The sequence below is a fragment of the Callospermophilus lateralis genome, chromosome 2 (genome assembly GCF_048772815.1).
Source record: "Callospermophilus lateralis isolate mCalLat2 chromosome 2, mCalLat2.hap1, whole genome shotgun sequence".
In the NCBI taxonomy this organism is placed as follows: domain Eukaryota; kingdom Metazoa; phylum Chordata; class Mammalia; order Rodentia; family Sciuridae; genus Callospermophilus; species Callospermophilus lateralis.
Window position 1 is genome coordinate 129,198,510 of NC_135306.1, and position 20,583 is coordinate 129,219,092.

The window sequence follows — 20,583 nt, forward strand, 5'->3', positions numbered from 1 at the left end:
GATTGCAAATCAAGCATTTTTAACTCAGTTAATATGTACATGTATTACTTCCATGTCCTTTCTTGCTTCCATGTGTGTTCATCTTTCTCCCTCACAAGCCATTTCTCTCTTCCTTCCCAGACTGGGTTAAATGTGTTTTCAAGACTTAGTTTGGGTGTAACTTATTTGGGAACTTGTTTCTTCTCTGGGTTGGGTTAAGTGCCCCTCCTCCTCATTAGCCTCTTGATAACATCTTGTATATAATTCTTCCAAGACTGTAAGCTCCCCAATAGATAGCATATCTATTTTCTCTTATCTCCAGTGACTGGTTATATAAATAAAAGAAGAAAAAGTAATCACTATATAAACAAAATAAATAAGAATGCATTTTCTAGGTTCTAATGTTAAAGAAAATCTGAAAACAAGAAAGATTATATACTCATTACTACTATATTACTCACTTCATAGGTGATACAGTAATGTTTATTTCTTGATATAGGTGTTTACTGTTGGCAGAATATGTGCTGATCGTACCAGAATTTATCATAAACTGAAACATTTTAAGTTCAAACTCTACCAGGAATGTTGCTCTCTTGCAAAGACAGAAGAAGTTGAGGATGAACAGGTTAAAGAAACAGTGGAAAGAATTTTCAGTCAGTCAAAAGAAAATGGCTGGATTAAAGAGGTAAGGTGAATATAGAAGAACCCTCTCATTCTATAGATTCTGGAGCCTAATTATGATCAGGAAAAACCCACAAATTATTAGAAGACAGTGAAATTTAAAAGACAATCTTTTCTTCACCCCATTTTTTTGTATTTTCTCTTCTTTCACACATTCCTTTCATGCTTATCATTACCCTACCCTGAATAGATGTCCTGATATTCCAAGAATTCACTCAGTTCATCAGATAAATTTTAATTAATAATAAGTTTGTCCCTTAGTGAAGGATCTCTATCCTTTCATATATGTATTCCATATATATGTATCCCCTTATTTTCTTTGACAAGATATAGGACTCAACTCTGCTTGTCTGCTTCCTATTCTTTAGAACAGTTCTTGTGACCTGAGAGTGAAGAAGCACCTGGTGCCAATCTGAGGAAAGGATCTTCGCTGCCAGTTCTAATACCACCCACATCCTCTTCTTGAGGACATGGGACTGAGCAGTGAGCAATGTAACTGAAGATCAAGGGGAATGCGGAGGTTTCAGGCCATCACACTGATTTTGATTTCCCCATATCCTGTTGATCACTAAATTTGATATCAGGAATAGAGTGGGGTTTTGAAGAGTGCACTGGATTCCCAAAGATCTACTGGCAGCTCATAGCTCTGGTCTGCTCACAGAGCTTTTAGAATTGTTTATAGTGCACGAAAAGAATACTAATATGATTGCAGTCTTCTAAAACAAGTCTAGTTACATGGATAAGTAAGAGAGAACAAACAGTAGATTTCAGGCACCTCAGATCAATGGTATATTCTTAAAAAAAAAAAAAAAAACTGCCTGAGATTCATTGCCTAGGCTAGATCATAGGGAAATTTGTAGGTGGAAGCAAGGGTGGCAACAGATCTTGGCAAACAAACTTCTGCAGAGGGATAGAAAAACAATAAAACAAATTTCTTAGAACATATCATCTTCAGTGGAGGTCTTCTAGTCTAGAGAATGACTTCATGGTTGGTTTCCATTTTAACCATGATTTTCCCACTTCATACCACCACCTAGTGATCTTGCCTACCTCTGACACCTTGATCCTTAAGTCTTCTTTCATTCATTTTACTCTCTTCATCTTTTTATCTTTTCCTTTGCCTCTACTTTGCCTACTGCAGATCTCCTCCCATCCTGCTTGTGCTTTTCCATTTGTGCTCTTCCATAAGGGAAGAACCATCATTTATCCAGTAACACATCTTCATTTTCCTAGATGTTAAATTCTTAAGTGTTTTTATTGATGCCTTTAGTGGTTGCCAACCCTCTAGTGAAATTGGAAAACCTTTTGTGATACTAAAGTTAAAAAGGATTGTGTACTAGGGATAGAAAAAATCACTGTGTACTTATCATTTATATTATGTAAAATTATATATGGGAAACCTTAAATTTCTTGAAAAAACAAAAAGCATTTCCAAATCATGTACCTTCAAGAAAGCTTAACCAGGTTTGGGACAACAGAAGAGTCCTGGAATAAGAAAAATATTCTTAGGGAGGAAAATAACCAAATCTCACATTATGCATATAGAGAATGACAATTAGCATTAGGCAATGAAGGCATTTCAAGATTATACATGTTTAGGACAATATACATATTTTTTCATATTAAAATAGCAAAGAGCTTCATTTTCTTTTTGAGATTTTTCCCTCACTTTAAAAAATATTTGTCTATGAGAGTTTCTCCAAAGGTTTCCTAGAAACCATGAAGTTTATAGCCAACATAAACCCACATGCAGTTTTTTGTGCTGTGATAAAATTTCAGAATTTGTCAAATTTGTTTACTCTGATTTTATCGCCCTCACTCTGTTTATCCTTCTCTGTGTGAGCCTTTACGTGACAACACTGCATGTGTTTTGTGATGCTTCCCTTCACTGGCTGCAATCTTGTGACCATAGTTACTCTGACCCTTTAGAATATCTGGGCTCAGTGCAACTTGAATGCCTATCTCAGTGGCTATTTCTGCTTTCATCTCCCAATTAAACCAGATCCTTCTTTTGCTTTATACAAAGTATTTGTTCCTATCTTTCTGCTCCCAGCTTGTGTTCCACACTTTGCTTTTACCCTTACCTATCCCTTTTCTTCCAAGCACTTTTCTTCCATTACCTGAGGGTATCTCAGTGTGTTCTCAAACACCTGCCAACTAGACTTCATTCTTCTTGTTTTTACTCCATAGCACTAAATGAGGATTATCTGTTTCAGTCTATTTATACTAAAGGAATGTAGAAGTAACTCAAATATAAAAAAGAAGAAGTGAGGGGACATTTAATAAAACCAAAATACATAGAAAATACATATGTCTCATTTTTAAATAATATGTGACAGGCAAAATTCTAACTAATGTTTTTTTTTTTTATTAAGAGGAAAGTTCATATAATGATGAAGTTTCCTAGGAATTGAAAATAAGATTGTTGGAGTGGGGTAATAGATATATGAACACCAGGAAGTGATGAAAGTATGTTATATTAAGTCAGTTTTGCACTTGGATCTTACATAATTTTCTTATATACGTATATGAATATTCCACAGTGAATCTCACCATCATGTACATCCACTAGTCTAGGGTCCTAATTAGAATAAGATATATTCCATGCTTGTATAATTATATCAAAATGGGTTCTACTGTCATGTATAACTAAAAAGAGCCAATAAAATAAAAAATAAATTCTAAATTTATTGCATAAAAGTTATTATATAAAGAAGAACTTTAAATTATAACTAAAAACTCTTCCCTTTTCTTAAATCATTCTAATTTCTTCTCTTTTCTCCAGAACTACCTTTTAACTTAACTTTCCTTTTTTTCCCCCCTATCCTTTAAGATAATGTTTCTCAAAACATTGCCTTTGACAGCCTATATCAAAATCACCTAGTTTGTGAAATATATATAATCTCTGGCTTCATCTAAACTTATTGAATGAGAATACTTGATGGTGTTAAACATCCAATGTTTTAAAAATTGAGTGATTAAGTTATATACAAGGACCACTGCTTGAAAGGACATATTACATTAGATTATATCTTCAGCTTCTCAAAGCTGCTTTGGCAAATATATTCCTTTCCGTAGATCTAGGCTGCTATGTCTTAGTAAAGGACTCCAAGCTCCTTTTATTTTCTGACTGCTTTCCCACAGTCCCAACTGTTTATATTAGTAAGCCCATCTGGTACTATAAGAGAGTAGTCTTCATTATTAAAATAAGATCTAAACTCTCCAAATGCTCAGTGAAGAAGACCTAAGGGAGCTGTATCTTTAGGTGGAGAAAATGGCAAAAGTAATACCAACTGTCTTTTTCTCTGTTTCATTGTCCCTTTTGAGGTTTTTTCCATTTTTGTCATCAAAGCTGCTACCTTCTTGTCCCCCCTCCCCACTTTAAATCTCAGAAACACTATACTACTATAATGGTTAAATGCATGGATTTAAGTATTTGCTCTGCCATTTACTAGCAATAGAATTTGGAGGTAAGTTAGTTTATTTCTATAAATCTAAAGTTTCTATAAAACAGGAATTAAATAATATGAATTAGGATTTTGATTTTGGAATTAAATAAGTAGCACATTTTAAACATTTATTATAGGTCCTAGCAATTAGAAAGTGATCAATTAATGTTAGCTATTATTTGTAATAAAAGCAAGGAGAGATTTTGCTTCCTTTATATATATTGGATAGAGCCAGATACTGTGGCATACAACTGTAACCCCAGTTACTCAGGAGGCTGAAGCAGAAGGATAGAATGCCTGAGATCAGCCTAGGCAATGACCTTCTCCCAAAGTAAAATTTTAGAAATAAGAGCTAGGGACATATCTTAGTGGTAGAGTGTTTGCCTAGCATGCGTGAGGTCCTGGGTTCAGTCCCACTATTGAAAAAAAAAAAAGATAAAAGATAAATTTAAATTTTCAGGAACAAATTTAATAAATAAATAATATTTTAATAACTAATAAAAGAAAAATAATAATAATAATAAAAGATAATAATAAGAAGAAGATAAATAATAATAATAAGATAAAAGCATCAAACAAGTAAACTTTTAAAGTATACGTTTCTTAAAGTACTTTACTTATATCTAGTAAAATCTATCTGAGACTAGGCCAAGAAAATTCCTAAGTAGTCTTATAAGTTATTCCTCCTCTTGTTCTTTTCTTCCTCCTTTCCTGAGAAGGTGATGTAATCAGAGATCTTGGGGTTATAAAAAAAGGTTTCGTGGCCTTATCTAGAAGGAAGATGGACTCCTCACATTCCCTTCTATAGATCTCTACCACCACAAGGTTCTTAGAGATCTTCTCTCATCTTGATAGGGATAGACCCTCAGAGTTCATATCAAGAAACCATAAGATTACATAACCTCCTCAACTGAAGACAGCATTTTGCACTCTGTATATCCCAAACTGAACTCATATATCTCTTTTGTTCCCCCAATCTACTTGTGAAATGGCCCTGCTCTTTCTCCTACTCTCTCACCTTGATATCTCAAAATCATTCTTGGCTCCTCTCTTAACTTGTTCCACCCTGTTCCTTATCCTCCATCTTCATTGCTATCACTCAAATTTGGGCCCTCATGACCTAACTTGTAACCATAGGTTCATAATTGGTTGTGAAATCGTTCTAGAATGGCTATTTTACCAATTTCCTTAAAATATACCTCAGATCAGGTCAGTCCTCTGCTCCCAGATCTTTAGCACCATTCCATGGCCTGTCAAATTATTATTCCACTCCTAACATACTTTTTATTATCTGACCTTAATCTCTTTAGTTCAATCTTCTCTCTCTCAATTCCTTAGAGTATAGTCAAAGCCCATACTTCCTTGTCAAGTTACTGTTGGATGAACATGTTATCTCTTGCAGAAAAATTTGCTAACTTTTTGCCTACAAAATCTTTGTGCCAAGGACAGCTTGAATGTCATTCTTTTCCAACCACTTCAGCAAACCATGACTTCTGAACCCTCATAACATGTTTTTACTCCTTCATGACACTTATTTTGATTGTTAATAGTATAGTACTACTAAGCTGTAGTCTCCATTGGGGCAGGGAAAGTATCTTTTCAAAATTCTGTACCTTATACAGTCATTAGTTTTGACATATATGTCCTATAAATATTTTTAATGTTATTAAAGTAATTAAATTTCTACTATAAATATTATAATGGAAAATTATAATTTGTGAATTATGAAATTAATTTTACTATTGTTTGATTTTTTACCAATGCTTTCTATGAGTTAGATATTTTTATTTGAAATTGAGTTCCTAACTATAATAAAAAGATATTTGTTCCCAATTACTATGAAATGCATTTCTGTTGTAGTTTGAAAAATGTGTGTAGTTTGTAAAGATCTAGTTTATCTTCACTGCTTTGAGTTAAATAACTAGCTTTTTTATTGTATATGCAGAAATATGGTCAACTTGAAGAATATCTCAATTTTGCGGATTACTTTCAAGATGAGAAGTTTGACTGAATTGTAATACATTTCCTTCAGAGAAGATTTTATAAATTCCTGTAAATGTGAAGATCATGAACGTTGTTTCACTGTACTATGTGGCATTTTATATGTTTTTTGTGTGTCTTCAAGCAAAATATCTTGTTTAAAACATGTTCATTTAATTTCCCATGAAATGGCACTCTATATCTGATAAAACTTTTATCTGCTGTACATGGAAAACAAGCTTAATAATTATTAAGCCCATAAATGTATTTTAAAGTTATCAAATAATGCCTTTATTACAGATGACTATCAAGTGAATGAGCTAATCATGTTCTGTCAGTTTAGTAGAAATATATTGTATTTTAAAATATTTAGCCTAACATCTATATATATTTAATGTTGAATCTCTGTTTGGGTCTATTTGTTATCTTTTTACAGTATTAAATGGTTTTCTTCACTAATATATTTTTTTATTACTATCATCTGAACTGCCATAGAAGAAACCTCAATGTATCATTCAGTAAAGTCCCCTTGCTTCATAATCAGACTGTAGTTTTTCTGTTCCAAATAGAGGAGAGCTTTATGCTTTTTCTAAAGTTTTCCTTAAAAATGAATTTCGGGCCTCTGAGAGTCTTTCAAACCTCACATTCAAGAAAAATGTCATGATCTGTATTTTCATATTTTATGTTATTTCTTTTTTCTATTCAGTTTTGTGTAGATGTTAATGATTAATATATATTTTATTTTTACCCATAACTTTCCCAATATATGCGTATATGTTAGGGTCTGAAGATTCCAGAGACAAGTTCAGCTAAAAACACTTTAAAAGTATATTTTGGTATCTGCATTACTTTGCACATCTTCATTTTCCCAGAGTATAATAAACAGTTGCAGAGTGAACAAATGGACCCTGTCTATTCCATCTTTAATTCACAATAATGGTATTCTAAAAGGATCTCTTCTACTGTGGAATTTTAGATTCTTTTTCTTACTGGAAGTCTTAATTGAACCTCGCTTCATCTATTAATGAGATTCACAGCATGGACCTCAATGTATGTATATACATAATAAATACCTACATTTTGTTAAATCCTTACATGGAGATTAGTTCATATTTTCTATAATTCATTTTCTGTAATTATCCCTATTATTATTTTAAACAAACTGGATTTTAAAGACTCACAAAGTGGTGAGAATACTGATTCTGATGTTTAATAAAAAATGCATACATTTTTCAAAAGTGTGAGATAAACATTTTGGTCATACATCTATATTCATTTTATTTCTCTGGAACATGGAGGAATAACTCCAGGGAATAAAAATTAAGCCATAGTTAAAAGGTGAAGATGAAAGGACTCAGTTCAAAAAGAATCAAGACAGAAATGATAGTCAAGGTGAGGAAGATGAAGGATCATGAATGATTTGTTAAAAGAAGGCCAGAGAAAATGATCTTTAAAGTTTCTCTGATGACTCTGGAAGCACCACTTTGCATTTGACACATGACAAGCTTGAGATAGTGGACGAGGAAAAGGACTTCAACCTGAAAATTGTAAAACTTTTATTATTTTTAACTGTATGCAATAATTTATAAAATTAAGGCACTAATAATTCCAGGTACTTATGATAGTAGCTTATGTAATTCTGGGTCAAGGCCGTTGTTGGCTTGAATTGGTCTTTTCCAATTAGAACAGCTGATTGTTGATCACAAAATGCATACAGGTAGTTTTTCTGATGTCTGGGGATATTACAACCAAGCATGCTACTTTAGTGGATGTTTGGAAGATACAAGAAGCTTTTAAGTACAAAGTACATGGTAACACTAAAAGAATGACAAAGATACAGGCTGTTAAGAGTGGAGAATTAGTATGGTTTAGGGGACCCAAATAAGTAGTTTTATAAGAAAATACAAATGTCAAAAAATAGAATTAACCTTAAGTGCTATTATGACATACTGTATTATCACCAATATCATTGATCCAATTATAACACTAAAAATAGGTTGCAAGCTTATAAATCTCATGCTGCAGTCTCACATGACAATGTTTTTAGATCTGGGCAATTATTTCTGTAGTATTAGTTAATATAGCATTAGATAGCTGTGTATGATGAAGATATGAGTAAGGTGAAAATAGAAAAGTAAAAGAGAAGTCATGATTGAAAACTAAACAGAAGTTTTGGGGAAATGAGAGAAGGCCTAAAACCATAAAACAGGAAATATGAGTGGGGGATAGTTATTTCATAATTGAGTATAGTTAACTAGGTTTCCTAACTTTGTACACTCATATTCAAGTGAGTAGCTGTATCCACTGCTCATTCCTTGCAGGTATTATGGGTCTTGTTTACCATGAGTGTTGACTGGGGGATAGTTGCACTCCTTGAGCTACTATGAAAGTAGTTTGACTTCCTTGTAATTCTTTTCACACTTGATTTTTTTTTTATTTCTTACATACATGACAATAGTGGAATGCATTACAATCATAATTATCCATTCACAGCACAATTTTTTGTAACTCTGTATACAAAGTATGTTCATGCCAAATTATGCCATTATACATGAGCTCTCATTACAATTCTTAATACACCTTTATACCACAATTTATCATATCTCTGTTAGTATACAAGGTTATGTTGACAACAAATTCATATCTTCATACATGTATTTTGTATAATGATGAGGGTCTCCTTCCACCATCTATGCTATTCCCCTTCTCCCTCCCTTTCCCTCCCACCCCTATTCCCTATCTAGAGGTAATCTTCCTCCCATGCTCTCCCTCCCTACCCGTTTTGAGTCACTCCCCTTATATCAGAGAAGACATTGGGCATTTGTTTTTTGGGGATTGGCTAAAAACGATGGTTAGATGCCACGAAGTAGGTGGCAATGCCTTAACTGTATGCATGTTGTCAGGTCCCAGAGCCTCTTCCATCCTTGTCAAGGGGAGTTCTAACCTCTCTTTTCATACAACACTCACACTTGGTTTTAAGGCAGCAAGCCTGATGGGTAAGAGCATAGGTTTGAAGTCAGTCTTAAGTTGGGTCCTTGTTATATGAACTGGAGATTAATTTTATAAGCCCCAGTTTTCTCACAAATGGGGTTATTAATAGCTATCTCCCAGGATTGCAAATCAAGGGAGATCATTTATATGAAGTGCTGTGCCTGAAACCAACTTTTTTAAATAAACAGTCATAAGCGATGTGAGTAGAAATGAAGAGTCAATAATAAATGACATCTTGAAATCAATGGCTATGCTGTATAAGGGTAAATGTATGCACAGACATTCCAAAGAAATGTCCCATACCACTGGAATATAGTCTGAATATGTGCTTATATTATGAAACTTTTCTTCCCAAGCTTTTAAGATATGTCTGTGTATAGCATAGTTCAGTTTATTACCCAATGCATACATGTACTGAAATATCTATGCTACCTACCCCATAAATATATAAATTTTTACATTCATTTATGTGTCATTTGATGTAAATTTATAAACCACTTTGATCTTTTAATTTATATCATTAGGGATAGCTTATTTGACCAAGAATTCCATGCTATTAATCAAAACCTATGTTACTGCAGGGTAATAGAGTGAACAGTAAGATTTAAACTTAAACATTACAATTTTTCTTTTATCAGGCATGATTGCTGAATGTCAAATACCCATAACAGTGAAAGAAGATATTGTCTAATGAATACAACTTTTAAAAAATCAAATATAAAATGATCAAAACTCTTTCACGTTTAATGACACCTCATGGCAGAGTTCGCCATTCAAATTTTGTTTATTTAACAAAGATATATTTCTGCCTTCCTTCACATGAATAATAAGGAAATTAGCCTTGAATGGGGCAGACAGAAATATGTTCCCATGAAAAGCTAAATGTTTTATAGCTGAGTATCCCTAATTCAAAAATACAAAGTCTGAAATGCTTCTAAAAATCTGAAACTTTCTGAGTACCAACATGATGAATTTTTGGAGAATTTCAAATTTTCACCTTGGGGATATTCAATTGGTATAATCTATACAAATATTCCAAAATCTGAAAAACTCAAAAAACCAAAACACTTATAGTATCCAAGTATTTTTGGATAAGGGATACTTAACCTGTATTCTATCAGAGTATACTTGCCTCCACTTCCAACCTAACATTTGTAAAAATAAAATGAACTACAGTAGGTCAGTCTATGGGGAACTAAACTGAATAAATCCAGTCTTGAAATGTTTGCATTTATTTTGACCATTCATTTCTGTCCAGGGCTCAGTTTGAAGCAGGATCATGTTACTGAAATGCCAGAGTTGGTTTAAATTAATGAAGCTCCTCTGCTTTAGAACTCAAATCCAATGACATCCAAATTAGTCCTCCTAGATTAGTTTTGGTTCCAACTTCCAATATTGTACTTACCTTAATTTACTCTCCATAATTAATTGACAAGCAGAATCCACTATACGGCTGGCTAAAAACAGGATTGTTTAATATTGAGGAGAAAATGTTCTTTGTAAGAGATCTATTTGGTTTGTGTTATTAACTTGAAAGTCATCTGGTACACGTTGATTTTCTTCATTGTATATGTAAACCAGATAGCTATAGAAAAGTCTTGTCTCGCATTTGGTAGTCATAAGCAATCTTAAATTTTTAAAGAAAAAAAAACTTTTTTTTCTTCTAGAACTGGTATTAGTAATTTCGTCATCCGCATAAGGATTTTATTTATCCATATTGATATGCTTTGACCACCCAGATAAACCACCCAGAGAGCCACAGAAAGGAGGCAGACACTACACCTGCATGCCCTTAACGAAATAGCAATGATTTCCCTTCTCTCTACACCCCTCCCAAACACATTCGCCAACTTCCTTACTTATGAACATTTCCTCAACGCTTACCGAGTTCTCGCTAGGGTGCTCAGTGGTATCATTTACAACATATTGAAAGATGAAAATGATATCCTCAGAGGGGCATAATGTAGATCTGAAAGGGAAAATACATTCCCTGGCCGGGAATTTCTTAAACATTTAGAGAGAGTGAAATAGTTGCATAGGGGTTGGGGAATTTCCCCAGTCTTCCCCGCATCACCAAGTGTGAGCCGGGGCTGAGCGAAGTCTGTTGAGATGCGCAGCTTTGGGATTTACCTCTTCAGCCACTGGGAGGCCCTCTGCGTTCCCCTTTCCCCGGTGCCTGGCTGCGATTACTCACTTGAGTAGTGGCACCAGCCTTCCACCAGGGAGCCTCGAGCGAGCTCTCCCGCCCTCCCCCCCCCCAGCCCCCCCACCCCGCGGCTTGCTGGCTCTCTCTTTCTCCCTCTCTGTCTCACTCTCTCTCTTTCTCTCCCTCTCCTATCGGAGCACAATGAAAGCCTGTGTATCGCCTGTGTATCGCCGTGACTCCGGGCGGGAGCCAGTGTCAGCAAGCGGCTAACAAGAGACGAGAAAGAGAAAGGAAAATACAAGCTACTTTTTTTTCCATCTATAAAGCGGAGCAATACAAGAGATAGAACCACATTGCTTATTGCGAGTCCAGACCCTCAGATCCACTGGCCGGGGATGGAATGTACAAAAGTGGACAGAAAAGTGGCTGGACATGACTCGGTGCAATTTGCTGGAAGTTTGTAAGTTTGACCATCGTTTGTAAATTACTCTCGGAAGAGTTTGTGTCTCTTGATACTGTATGAGAATAGAGCCGGGGGTGAGGAATAGAACCGTAAGCGGGAAAGAAAATATGTGTCGAAGGATCTCTCTCAGTGGCTAGCCACTTGAGATTGCTTTCATTTAAGGCTAGGAAACCTTAGAGGGAATGAGGATTTTGCCGGTGATTGGATTAGCAGAAGAAAAAAGCATGGTCCCAAAGTCCAATTACTGACATTGTTAACGATTGAAAAGCTGTCTCCTTTTGGGAGAAGACAACATCCTACAGCACCCCAAGGAGGAGATAACATTGGAGTAAAGGGAAAGAGGAAAAAATCAAAAGCCAAAAGACAGTTGCCCTTGATTTTTGCACATTTTGAACATTGACTTCAAAACGTTCTGAAACAGCACTGTTGTTGGTTTTTTTTTTCTGTGTGTGTGTGTGTGTGTGTGTGTGTGTTTAACCTGAGAAAAAGTAAAGGCTGCCGGTTACATACACCATGGTAGAAATGTATTTCTCTGCAGATACATCTCCATAATTTTCTGAAACAGCTAGGTGCGGGGAGTCCAGCTCTCTATTAATACCTCTCTCAATTCCTTTTTCTGTGTGTTTCTGTCTCTTGCTTGACAATCCCTGAATTCTTGAACTAACCCCCAGATTTTGTGCTTACAAAGTGCATAGTGGCTCTTGTCAGCTTCTTGAGGTGTGTGGGGAGGAATTCACCAACTCTATCCAACTTCTCCAGAGCTGTCAAATGCAATTAGAGTAAGTTGATCAGGGTTTGTTTCCAACTTATCCTCTCCAGTTGGTCTCCATTCTTTTCTCCCCACCCTCTTTTTACTAACTCCCCTCCCCCACACCTTCTCTACTGCTCCCTCCACCTCTGAAGACCTCTATTCATGTGGCCCTGAACACTGAGTTCACATTGTCAAAAACAGATTTGCCTGCAATAGACAACACAGTAGTCTCTTTACACCTCATCATCCCAGAGGCAGCAATCATTGTGTCCAATAAGATGGGGGACACAGCGCCCCCGCAGGCCCCCGCAGGAGGGCTAGGGGGGCCTTCTGGGGCGGGGCTCCTAGGAGGGGGCTCAGTCACCCCCAGGGTGCACAGTGCTATCGTGGAGCGCCTGCGGGCTCGGATTGCTGTCTGCCGCCAGCACCACCTGAGCTGTGAAGGACGCTATGAACGTGGTAGGGCCGAGAGCTCAGACCGTGAAAGGGAGAGCACCTTGCAGCTCTTGAGCCTTGTACAGCATGGCCAGGGAGCAAGGAAGGCTGGCAAACACACCAAGGCCAATACCACCGCTGCCACCACTTCAGCCCCTCCACCGCCCCCTGCTGCCCCTCCTACGGCTTCCCAAGCAGCAGCAACAGCAGCAGCCCCGCCGCCCCCACCAGACTATCACCATCACCACCAGCAGCATCTGTTGAACAGTAGCAATAACAGTGGCGGTGGTAGGATAAATGGAGAGCAGCAGCCACCAGCTTCAACCCCAGGGGACCAGAGGAACTCAGCCCTGATTGCGGTAAGGCACCTGGTTTTCTCATGCTTCTGGATGTGGTCATGTGACCTTTTGTGAAGGTAGAGGTTGCCTTGGCCTAGTGCAGAATGGATGGCAGTAAAGAAGGCCAAGATGTCACTGATGACCTCAAAGGCCACTGAGTGTGTTGTCTGTGTGCTTTTGTACTCTTACTCATCAAATCCCACCAATGCTCATGCATGGATTTTCCACCACCTGTAGAATATTCCTTAACTGATAAGAAGTCCTACTTCTCCAGAGGCTCTCTAGGGTTCAGGACTTTTAAAAGAAAGGCTACAGCGGAGGAAGGCCCTGTGTCAAAGCTCATCCTGCTTTGGCTAGCCAGTTCTAATTAGACCCAACAAGCCATTCTTCAGCCTGGAGGCATTTATCAGCTCAACTGACCTTTATCAAAGCCTTTGCCTTCTTGCCCCGTTTCCCCTCCTTCCTTTGAAGTATCCCTTCTTTTGGGTGAAGAGAACATAAATAGCACTTGTAATACAGAACAAGTTCTCTGAGTGTCTACTCATTCAAAAAAGTTAAAAAATGGGGAATATATCCCAAAGATAGACTAGTGAAGGATGTTCTTAGAAGGCCTACTCCCTGATTTCCTGTGGACCCCATCCCACTTCCCACCTAGCTTCTTTTCTAGACACTCTGATCAAGCAGTGCTAACTCAGAGCATTCAAGGAAGTGGGAAGGAAGTGCACTTCATTCTGGGAAGTGCCTTCTCTTTACCCACTCCTTGTGACTGCATATCAAACCCAAAAGTTCTGATTAAGTTTCTGACTGGAAGTGCTTCCTCACAGGCACAGACACACCCCACCCAGAGGGAGGATCCCTTGAATCATTGATTTTTGGTCCCAGTCCTGGTCAGGTGACTGCCTGCCTGAGATGTGCTCCCTTCCCCTAGTGTTGCTGGGCCAGTAGCAATTGGATACAAGGTGGTATATCCTATGCTGCCCTGCAGCCCTGCGAGCTTCCCCCCTGAATTTCATGGGGCTCCTGAAGTTCTGTGTCTGCTCACGGCACAGCTTTAGTTTCCCTAAGCCAGCTTGGGTGTAAAGCAGAAATAGGAAATGGCCTTGTTAACCCAAAAGTACTCAGAAAGCCCATAGAACCGGATGGTACTGTGTCAATGTCTCCTCCTGAGGAACTGGAAAATAAGCTATGGGGACTGGACATCCTCCAGCCAGGCCCCCGGGGTATTTCTTTTCGGTTCCCCCTTATCCCTGCCCTAAGTCTGTGATGGAGAGATTTCCTGTATCTGGGAGCCATGATGCTCTTCTCCTCCTCCATACATATATTTTACTTGGGATGACCAAAAGTACAACTCTTCGACACCAGCTTCAGTCGGAAAAATAGCTACCTATAGTGAAACTGCCCAGTGTTTACTATTTTATCCCTGAATGCAGTTAGCTTGTGAGGTTCTATTGGAGCTTCAAGTTCTGATTTCCTTTCTCTACCACCTGCTCCATTGCCACTTCTCCTTGGAATTCCCCAGCAGAGCAGTGGGGGTTTGTTTTGTGAAAGAGAGATGCTAGGGTGAAGGAGGAAGGCAAAGAATTGCGCGAAAGGCAAGAAGAATGAAGTTTGTATGTATGTGTGTGTCACCAGCATCTGCAGCCAAAAGTAACTAAATGCCTTGATTGTCCCCAGTAAATTTATAATCTGTCTGCAAGTCTCCCAATAATACAGCTTTGTGTGCTTCACAGTCTCCTGGTAAGTGTTTCTGGGATGATACTGACAGCAAGGCACCCAGGCCAGCCCTGAAAGGGGAAAGCTGATCTGTCCTGGATGTCAAGACAAGAGGAGCTACAAAAGGGCCACAGGAGCTTTTCCTCAGGGCCTTCACATACATGCCTCTGTAGGGAACCTGGCATGTCTGCTCATAGCCTTGGGTGCTTTGGGTTTGGGTTGTTTTGTTTGTTTATTTTTTGCTTTTGTCCAACTTGGAAGTAAGATGAGGCCGTCTCTTTTTCTTCAGTGTTTGGGATGTGAAATGAAACCAATTTCAGTGGTTATTGTAGCTTTACAATAGCAATATCCATGTTGGCAGAGAAGTGAGGAAATAACATCTGGCCTTTCTCCACTAAAGAGCTAAGCCTGCAGAAGCCAAAGGTGTTTGTTTTGCCACCTCTGCTCTCTCCTCTGCCCTCCAACCATCTCCTAATATATTCATTCCCTTGGAGTGGTTCCCTTTCCAAGTGTAGTGATGATGTGGGAGGTTTGACATTAAGTTAGAAAGGAAAAGAGCAACTTATTTCAAAATGGTGTTCTTTATTAAAACTGTGGGATTGCAAAGGTTGATCCACAGCTCCCCTTTTGGTTATTGGAAATTCCCTCTCCATTATAGTTTCTAAATTTGGCACTTTATTACTCAGCCTGGTACTCGGAGATGGTGATGCAAGTGCTGTATTAACCTGATAACATTGTGTCTGACAGGAGGCCTGGGCATTAGGGAGTGATTCACCAGGCCCATTACACCAGCAGGTCTCACTTCAAGCAAGCTTCTCTTATTTTCAAAGACACTGTTAATCTAAAGGTCTTTGCCCAGAATGAGTGTCAGAATTCTTTCTTAATTTTATTGCGACTGTGTCCATAACCAGATTTATGTGATCTGGGTGTGCTGAATGATTCACTTTAATAGTGAATTTGTATGCTTTAAGTGGCCATAAATGTCCTTTGGAGAAAAGGAGAGAATATTGATCATCTAAAATCAAATAAGTGCTATGTCCTCAGATGAAAGCTCTGTATCCCACATACCTTCTAGTACAATGCCTTGTATATAGTGAATGATATTTGCTGAATGAAGGTGAAAGGATTAGTTTTGTTCAGTGGGATAGTGTTGACTTTGAGGTGTGTTCTACTGCGGAGAATATTTAATTTCTGAATCTTTTCAATAGCCTAAGTTTCGAGAATAATGCAAGAATAACCTCTAAGTCAGTTCTAATTCTGTCCACATTGAAAGCCTAATTCTGCAGCCCTTACTCAGCCAGTTTCTTCATTTAGCTCAAGTACATGTTCAGGGGAAGCCCCACTGCTGCAGAGACTACAGGAACAGGGCCTTTTAGAGAGCTGGTATTGTAGGGCTTTGAGCAAATCTGTATTTCTAACCACTTGGAGGAGGCTTTCAGCACTAAATCATTTTCTAGTGAAGTATGTTTGAATCTTTGAATGAACTGTGAAACTGAATAATTGCTGGTCCATGGAACAGTAAGGTTAGCACTTCCATGGTACATTATTAATCTTTCCCTTTTTCCTGAGACAAGCTCTTTTTCTATTGTATAGATTGTGTTGCTAGGATGGGTAGATAAGTGGTTCTAAGTCGTCTTTGGCTTCAGAGATTATCTTTTCTCTAATGTGGTGTGGGGGAAAGAAAGCAGATCAAAACAAGGGACCCGTGGCTCTTGAATTTGTGTCTGCTTGATCCCTAACCAGCTGGGTAACCTAGGACAAGTCACTTAGCAGTCATCTGTAAAACAGAGAGAACTAGAATACTGCTCTAGCTTGTTGAGAGAAGCAGATGAAGATATGTTTCTGATGAGCTTGAGAAAAAATAACTGCCCTACAAAAATACAAGGCATCTTCACTAATATTACTACTAATAAACTACTGAACGATGAATAATAATACCAGTTTTTTCAGGGTTTAAAAGGATCTCAGCTCTCAGTTGTCTGTTTTAAGTGGTGAAATAACTTTTATTGTAGAGGGATCGGTATTCCAAATTTAGTGCTATCAAGTTAAAACTGAGATATCAGTTTACTTAAGTGTTCTTGAAGTCCCAGGAAATTCCACTTCTAATGTGTGATACTGTGAAAGTCTGGGGCATTTTTGAATGCATGTACTTCACAGGCCCCTGCATGGGCCTAAGAAGTTTAGGAAAAGTGTAGCCCCCAGAGCTCCCAGGAATATTAGAAAAGTCACTTACACAAATGGCATGGGAAAGTTAAATATTTTGTCAACAATAGTCTAAAACGTTAATTGTTAGCTTAAGAAAGTCAAACAAGTTAAATCATTGCCAGAGTTCCCTGGTTGTTTTAAACTGATAATAATCAAGTTTCCAATTGACAACTCAAAATTTGAGAGCTGTAACTTGGGGGCCAGATCTGGGTGTCTGTGGCTGTGTGCATGATAAATGTCCTGCCCAGGACAGTGATAGGAGTGTTTACATTATTTATATATGCAGCCATCATTTCCTGACCTATTTTTGTTCTGTTTTCCAGAACAAAGTAATAAAGGGAGAGTTCTTATGTATTCAGGACCTCACCACTTCTGTCAAGTAAATATAAGATCTCACAAAGGCAAAGAGTTCAAGTGGAGAGAAGTTGGTACCATGCTTTATCAAAAATTGACAGAAAGCTTGCCCCGACAGCAAGGCAATGTCCTGTAAACCAAGATGTCTTTGCTTGTTTAGATCAATATTTGTTTATAGAAGTCATCTGCTTTCTTTGAAATAATGTCATTGCTAAGTGATGTTCATCAAATTTCAGCTTCCCTATTCCTAAAATCATTTTTAAATACCAAGATGTTAAAACATGCATAAGTTTTCAAATGGTCTTATACATAACAATTAAATATGACTAAGAGAGTGGCCATTATCCAGTTTTTGTTTTCATTTTTGTTCATGTTTGTTCTTAGCACTGTTATTTAATCTCAAAAAGCCTAAGAGGAAATCTGAAAAAAACAAAAACAAAAAATCACCCAGTTCTGCTATGCTGGCAGATAACCCTTTCTCAGTGGATTCTATTACTTCCTTGTCCTTTAATCCAGTCCTTCACATACATTCATGTTCATAGGCAGGGCCATGTTTAATGAAAACAACTCTAAATTTTCCTTCTGCTTCTTCATGCTAATTTTCCTCACACTCCAGAAGGCTCTATGGAAGAATGATGGGAAATACAGAAAAAGACAGTCCCTGCTTGATGGGAAATACAGATAAAGACAGTCCCTGCTTACTGCAAGTCCAGTGGAGAAATCAAGACCACCCTAACAAAGGAATACCAAATGTGCTAACTAGGTAGAACAGACCAAACTGATATAGAAAGACAGAGGAAGAGAGGAACAAATGCTTATTTAGTTATAGAATATACAGGTCACCTTTTTCCACATTTTATGTCATGCATGCAAAAACCAGGTGAGTAGGCAACATTTGTTCTATTTTATAAATAAGGACACTTAAGGCTTAGTGATAAAGTAAATGGAAGAATTTATTTTGTTTATTTATTTTTATGTGGTACTAAGGATCAAACCCAGGGTTTTGCACATGCTAGGTGAGTGCTTTACCAGTGAGCCACAACCTCAGCCCTAAATGGATTCAGAATTTAAAGCACAGGTTTTATAGTTAGCAACCCATGTTCCAATCCCTACTTCACACCTCTTGCTGCATGAATTTGGGAAAATGATTTTTTGTTCCTGTTTGGACATCAGCATCTCCATCTGTAAAGTCAATGCTGTTTAACAAAGTCAATATAGTGTTTGATACTTAGCTGCATAAAACATGAGCACCTACTACTATTAGTAGTTGTAGGAAAGAGAGTACAACCCAGGCCAGGCAAAGCTTTTAGAAGAATGCAGAACACCAGCAGGGCCTGGAAGAATGCAGAGAATGCTAAAGGTATAATGGGGGTGTAAAATGTGGGCATGCAAGGAGGTATGAAAATTAAGGTTTGGGGGGAACAGAGAGTGATAAGCATGGCTGACGCTGTGGTTGGGTATGAGTAGGGAAGGGAACAGGTGAGGTGATCCACTTCCTGGAGGGTTTCAGGATATGGAAAGAGCAAATCAGAAGCCCTGGTAAATGGTGAAGCACGAAAGGCTCAGAGGAGTCAGCAGCTATGGAGCAATAATAATCCTTCATGTACTTGAAGACGTGTATTACATTTCCCCTCCAGCAGCCTCTTCTCACAGCGCATTGCCTAAGTGTTCTGTACTACCTACCTTCAAGTCCCTAGAGCTGCTTAATGCCTTGCTATTTACACACTTCTCCCATTCATGGTGAGTTATATACAGGATGACATGGCCTTTGGCACTGAAAGGAGATGGTTTCAAAAGCACACTAGCTAGACACAGAAGAGAAACTAAAAGAAGCAGAACCAGCTACCTCTCTGCTTAGGTTTATTGGCCCTTCTGTGCAAATAAGAATTGCTCTGCTGATAAAGGTTTATTTGCTTGATGTGTAAACTGATCTTCCTAACCAATGAGTTTCCTTGCATATCAACTTGGAAAATGTCTTTTCATTAAAAAGAAAAAAAAAAGATGAACAGAAATTTATGAGAAGCCACAACTCCAGATGGTCTTTGAGATTTACTTACTTATTTACTTGCTGTTAATACAGATGTGCTACAGATCTTTTACATGCCCTAAGGCTCATTCAGATATTGAAGGAGAGTCAGATTTCCTCCATTTGGTCCTTGTTTACTAGACATAGAGAAGGGACCCTGTGACATAGATGGCAAAGGAAAAAAACCAACAACTCTTTCGCTCCCTGATTCATGGCATGCTGCTGAGATGCTGCCCTTTGCTAATGGGCTGTCTTCCAACTTTGACCTTTTCTTACACATATCTAAGGAACAGATGTGAGAGAATGAAAGCTGTTCCACTTCCTTGTGGGGAACATGAGGAGAGAAGCTTATGTGTTCTCCCCAGGCCTAAGGAAGTCTAGATGGTTGGGCTCTACTATAACCAAATTACTGAGTGATTATAAAAAGGATAACTCACAATACTGACACATATCACAGTTCTCCATGTGTCTTAATAGTTTCAGCAGAGTTTCAGAATCTCACATCAAGACTGTGGACATGAGTGCTTTTTAGAATTTATGAAAATTATTAATTCATTCAATAAATAATCGATGTGTGACTATTCTTTGCCATGCCATGTGTCAGGAATATCTTTTGCCCTCTTAGAATTGATGGTCTGAAAGTGGTGTGGACAGGTTGGAAATAGATGTGTTCAAGTTGGCTTGCTGAAGGAGGCAAGGCAGTGGAGCAGTTAAGTAGAGCCTGGCATCTGAAGTGGGGTGACCAGGTTTTCAGTCTTAGCTCTACCATTTAATAGTAGTGTCTTCTTGGGTAAGTCGGTCAATTCTCTAGCTTCATTTCCCCAGGTGTAAAACGGAACAGTAGTACCAGAACTAATTTCTTAATGATGTTGATTAAATGAGTCATTTGCCTGGCACCTTGTAGAGGCTCAATAAATTTTAGCTGCTCTATTTACATGAGAAATGACATACTTGAATCAACTAGCCCACGACTCCAAGTACATCAGACATTGCACGGAAGGACATAGATTTTCTTTTTGATATTTACTTTAAAAGGTTAGTGAATGGTACTGCATTATCCAGTTTCCCTCAG

General features: G+C 37.9%; 2 protein-coding genes and 1 non-coding gene across 5 annotated transcripts in view; 2 read left to right on the forward strand and 1 right to left on the reverse strand.

Moving 5' to 3' along the window:
- Ccdc82 (coiled-coil domain containing 82) overlaps nucleotides 1-7,327 on the forward strand; it is a 33,277-nt gene extending 25,950 nt beyond the window's left edge. For 2 of the 3 annotated variants that reach the window (XM_076843852.2, XM_076843853.2), the window contains exons 7-8: nucleotides 479-664; nucleotides 6,055-7,327. In XM_076843852.2, coding sequence (XP_076699967.2) covers nucleotides 479-664; nucleotides 6,055-6,120 — 252 coding nt within the window. In that variant the 3' untranslated portion in view covers nucleotides 6,121-7,327. Of the gene's footprint in view, nucleotides 1-478; nucleotides 665-1,028; nucleotides 1,088-6,054 lie in introns of those variants that run through there. The other variant, XM_076843854.2, reaches the window with a different exon arrangement.
- Nucleotides 7,328-8,929: 1,602 nt separating this feature from the next.
- LOC143393290 (U6atac minor spliceosomal RNA) lies at nucleotides 8,930-9,052 on the reverse strand. Its single transcript, XR_013090586.2, has one exon. It is a non-coding gene; the product is annotated as a U6atac minor spliceosomal RNA (small nuclear RNA).
- Nucleotides 9,053-11,390: 2,338 nt separating this feature from the next.
- Maml2 (mastermind like transcriptional coactivator 2) overlaps nucleotides 11,391-20,583 on the forward strand; it is a 325,301-nt gene continuing 316,108 nt past the window's right edge. Inside the window, exon 1 of the mRNA XM_076846494.2 lies at nucleotides 11,391-13,234. Within this exon, the coding sequence (XP_076702609.2) occupies nucleotides 12,719-13,234 (516 nt within the window). The 5' untranslated portion in view covers nucleotides 11,391-12,718. The remainder of the gene's footprint in view (nucleotides 13,235-20,583) is intronic.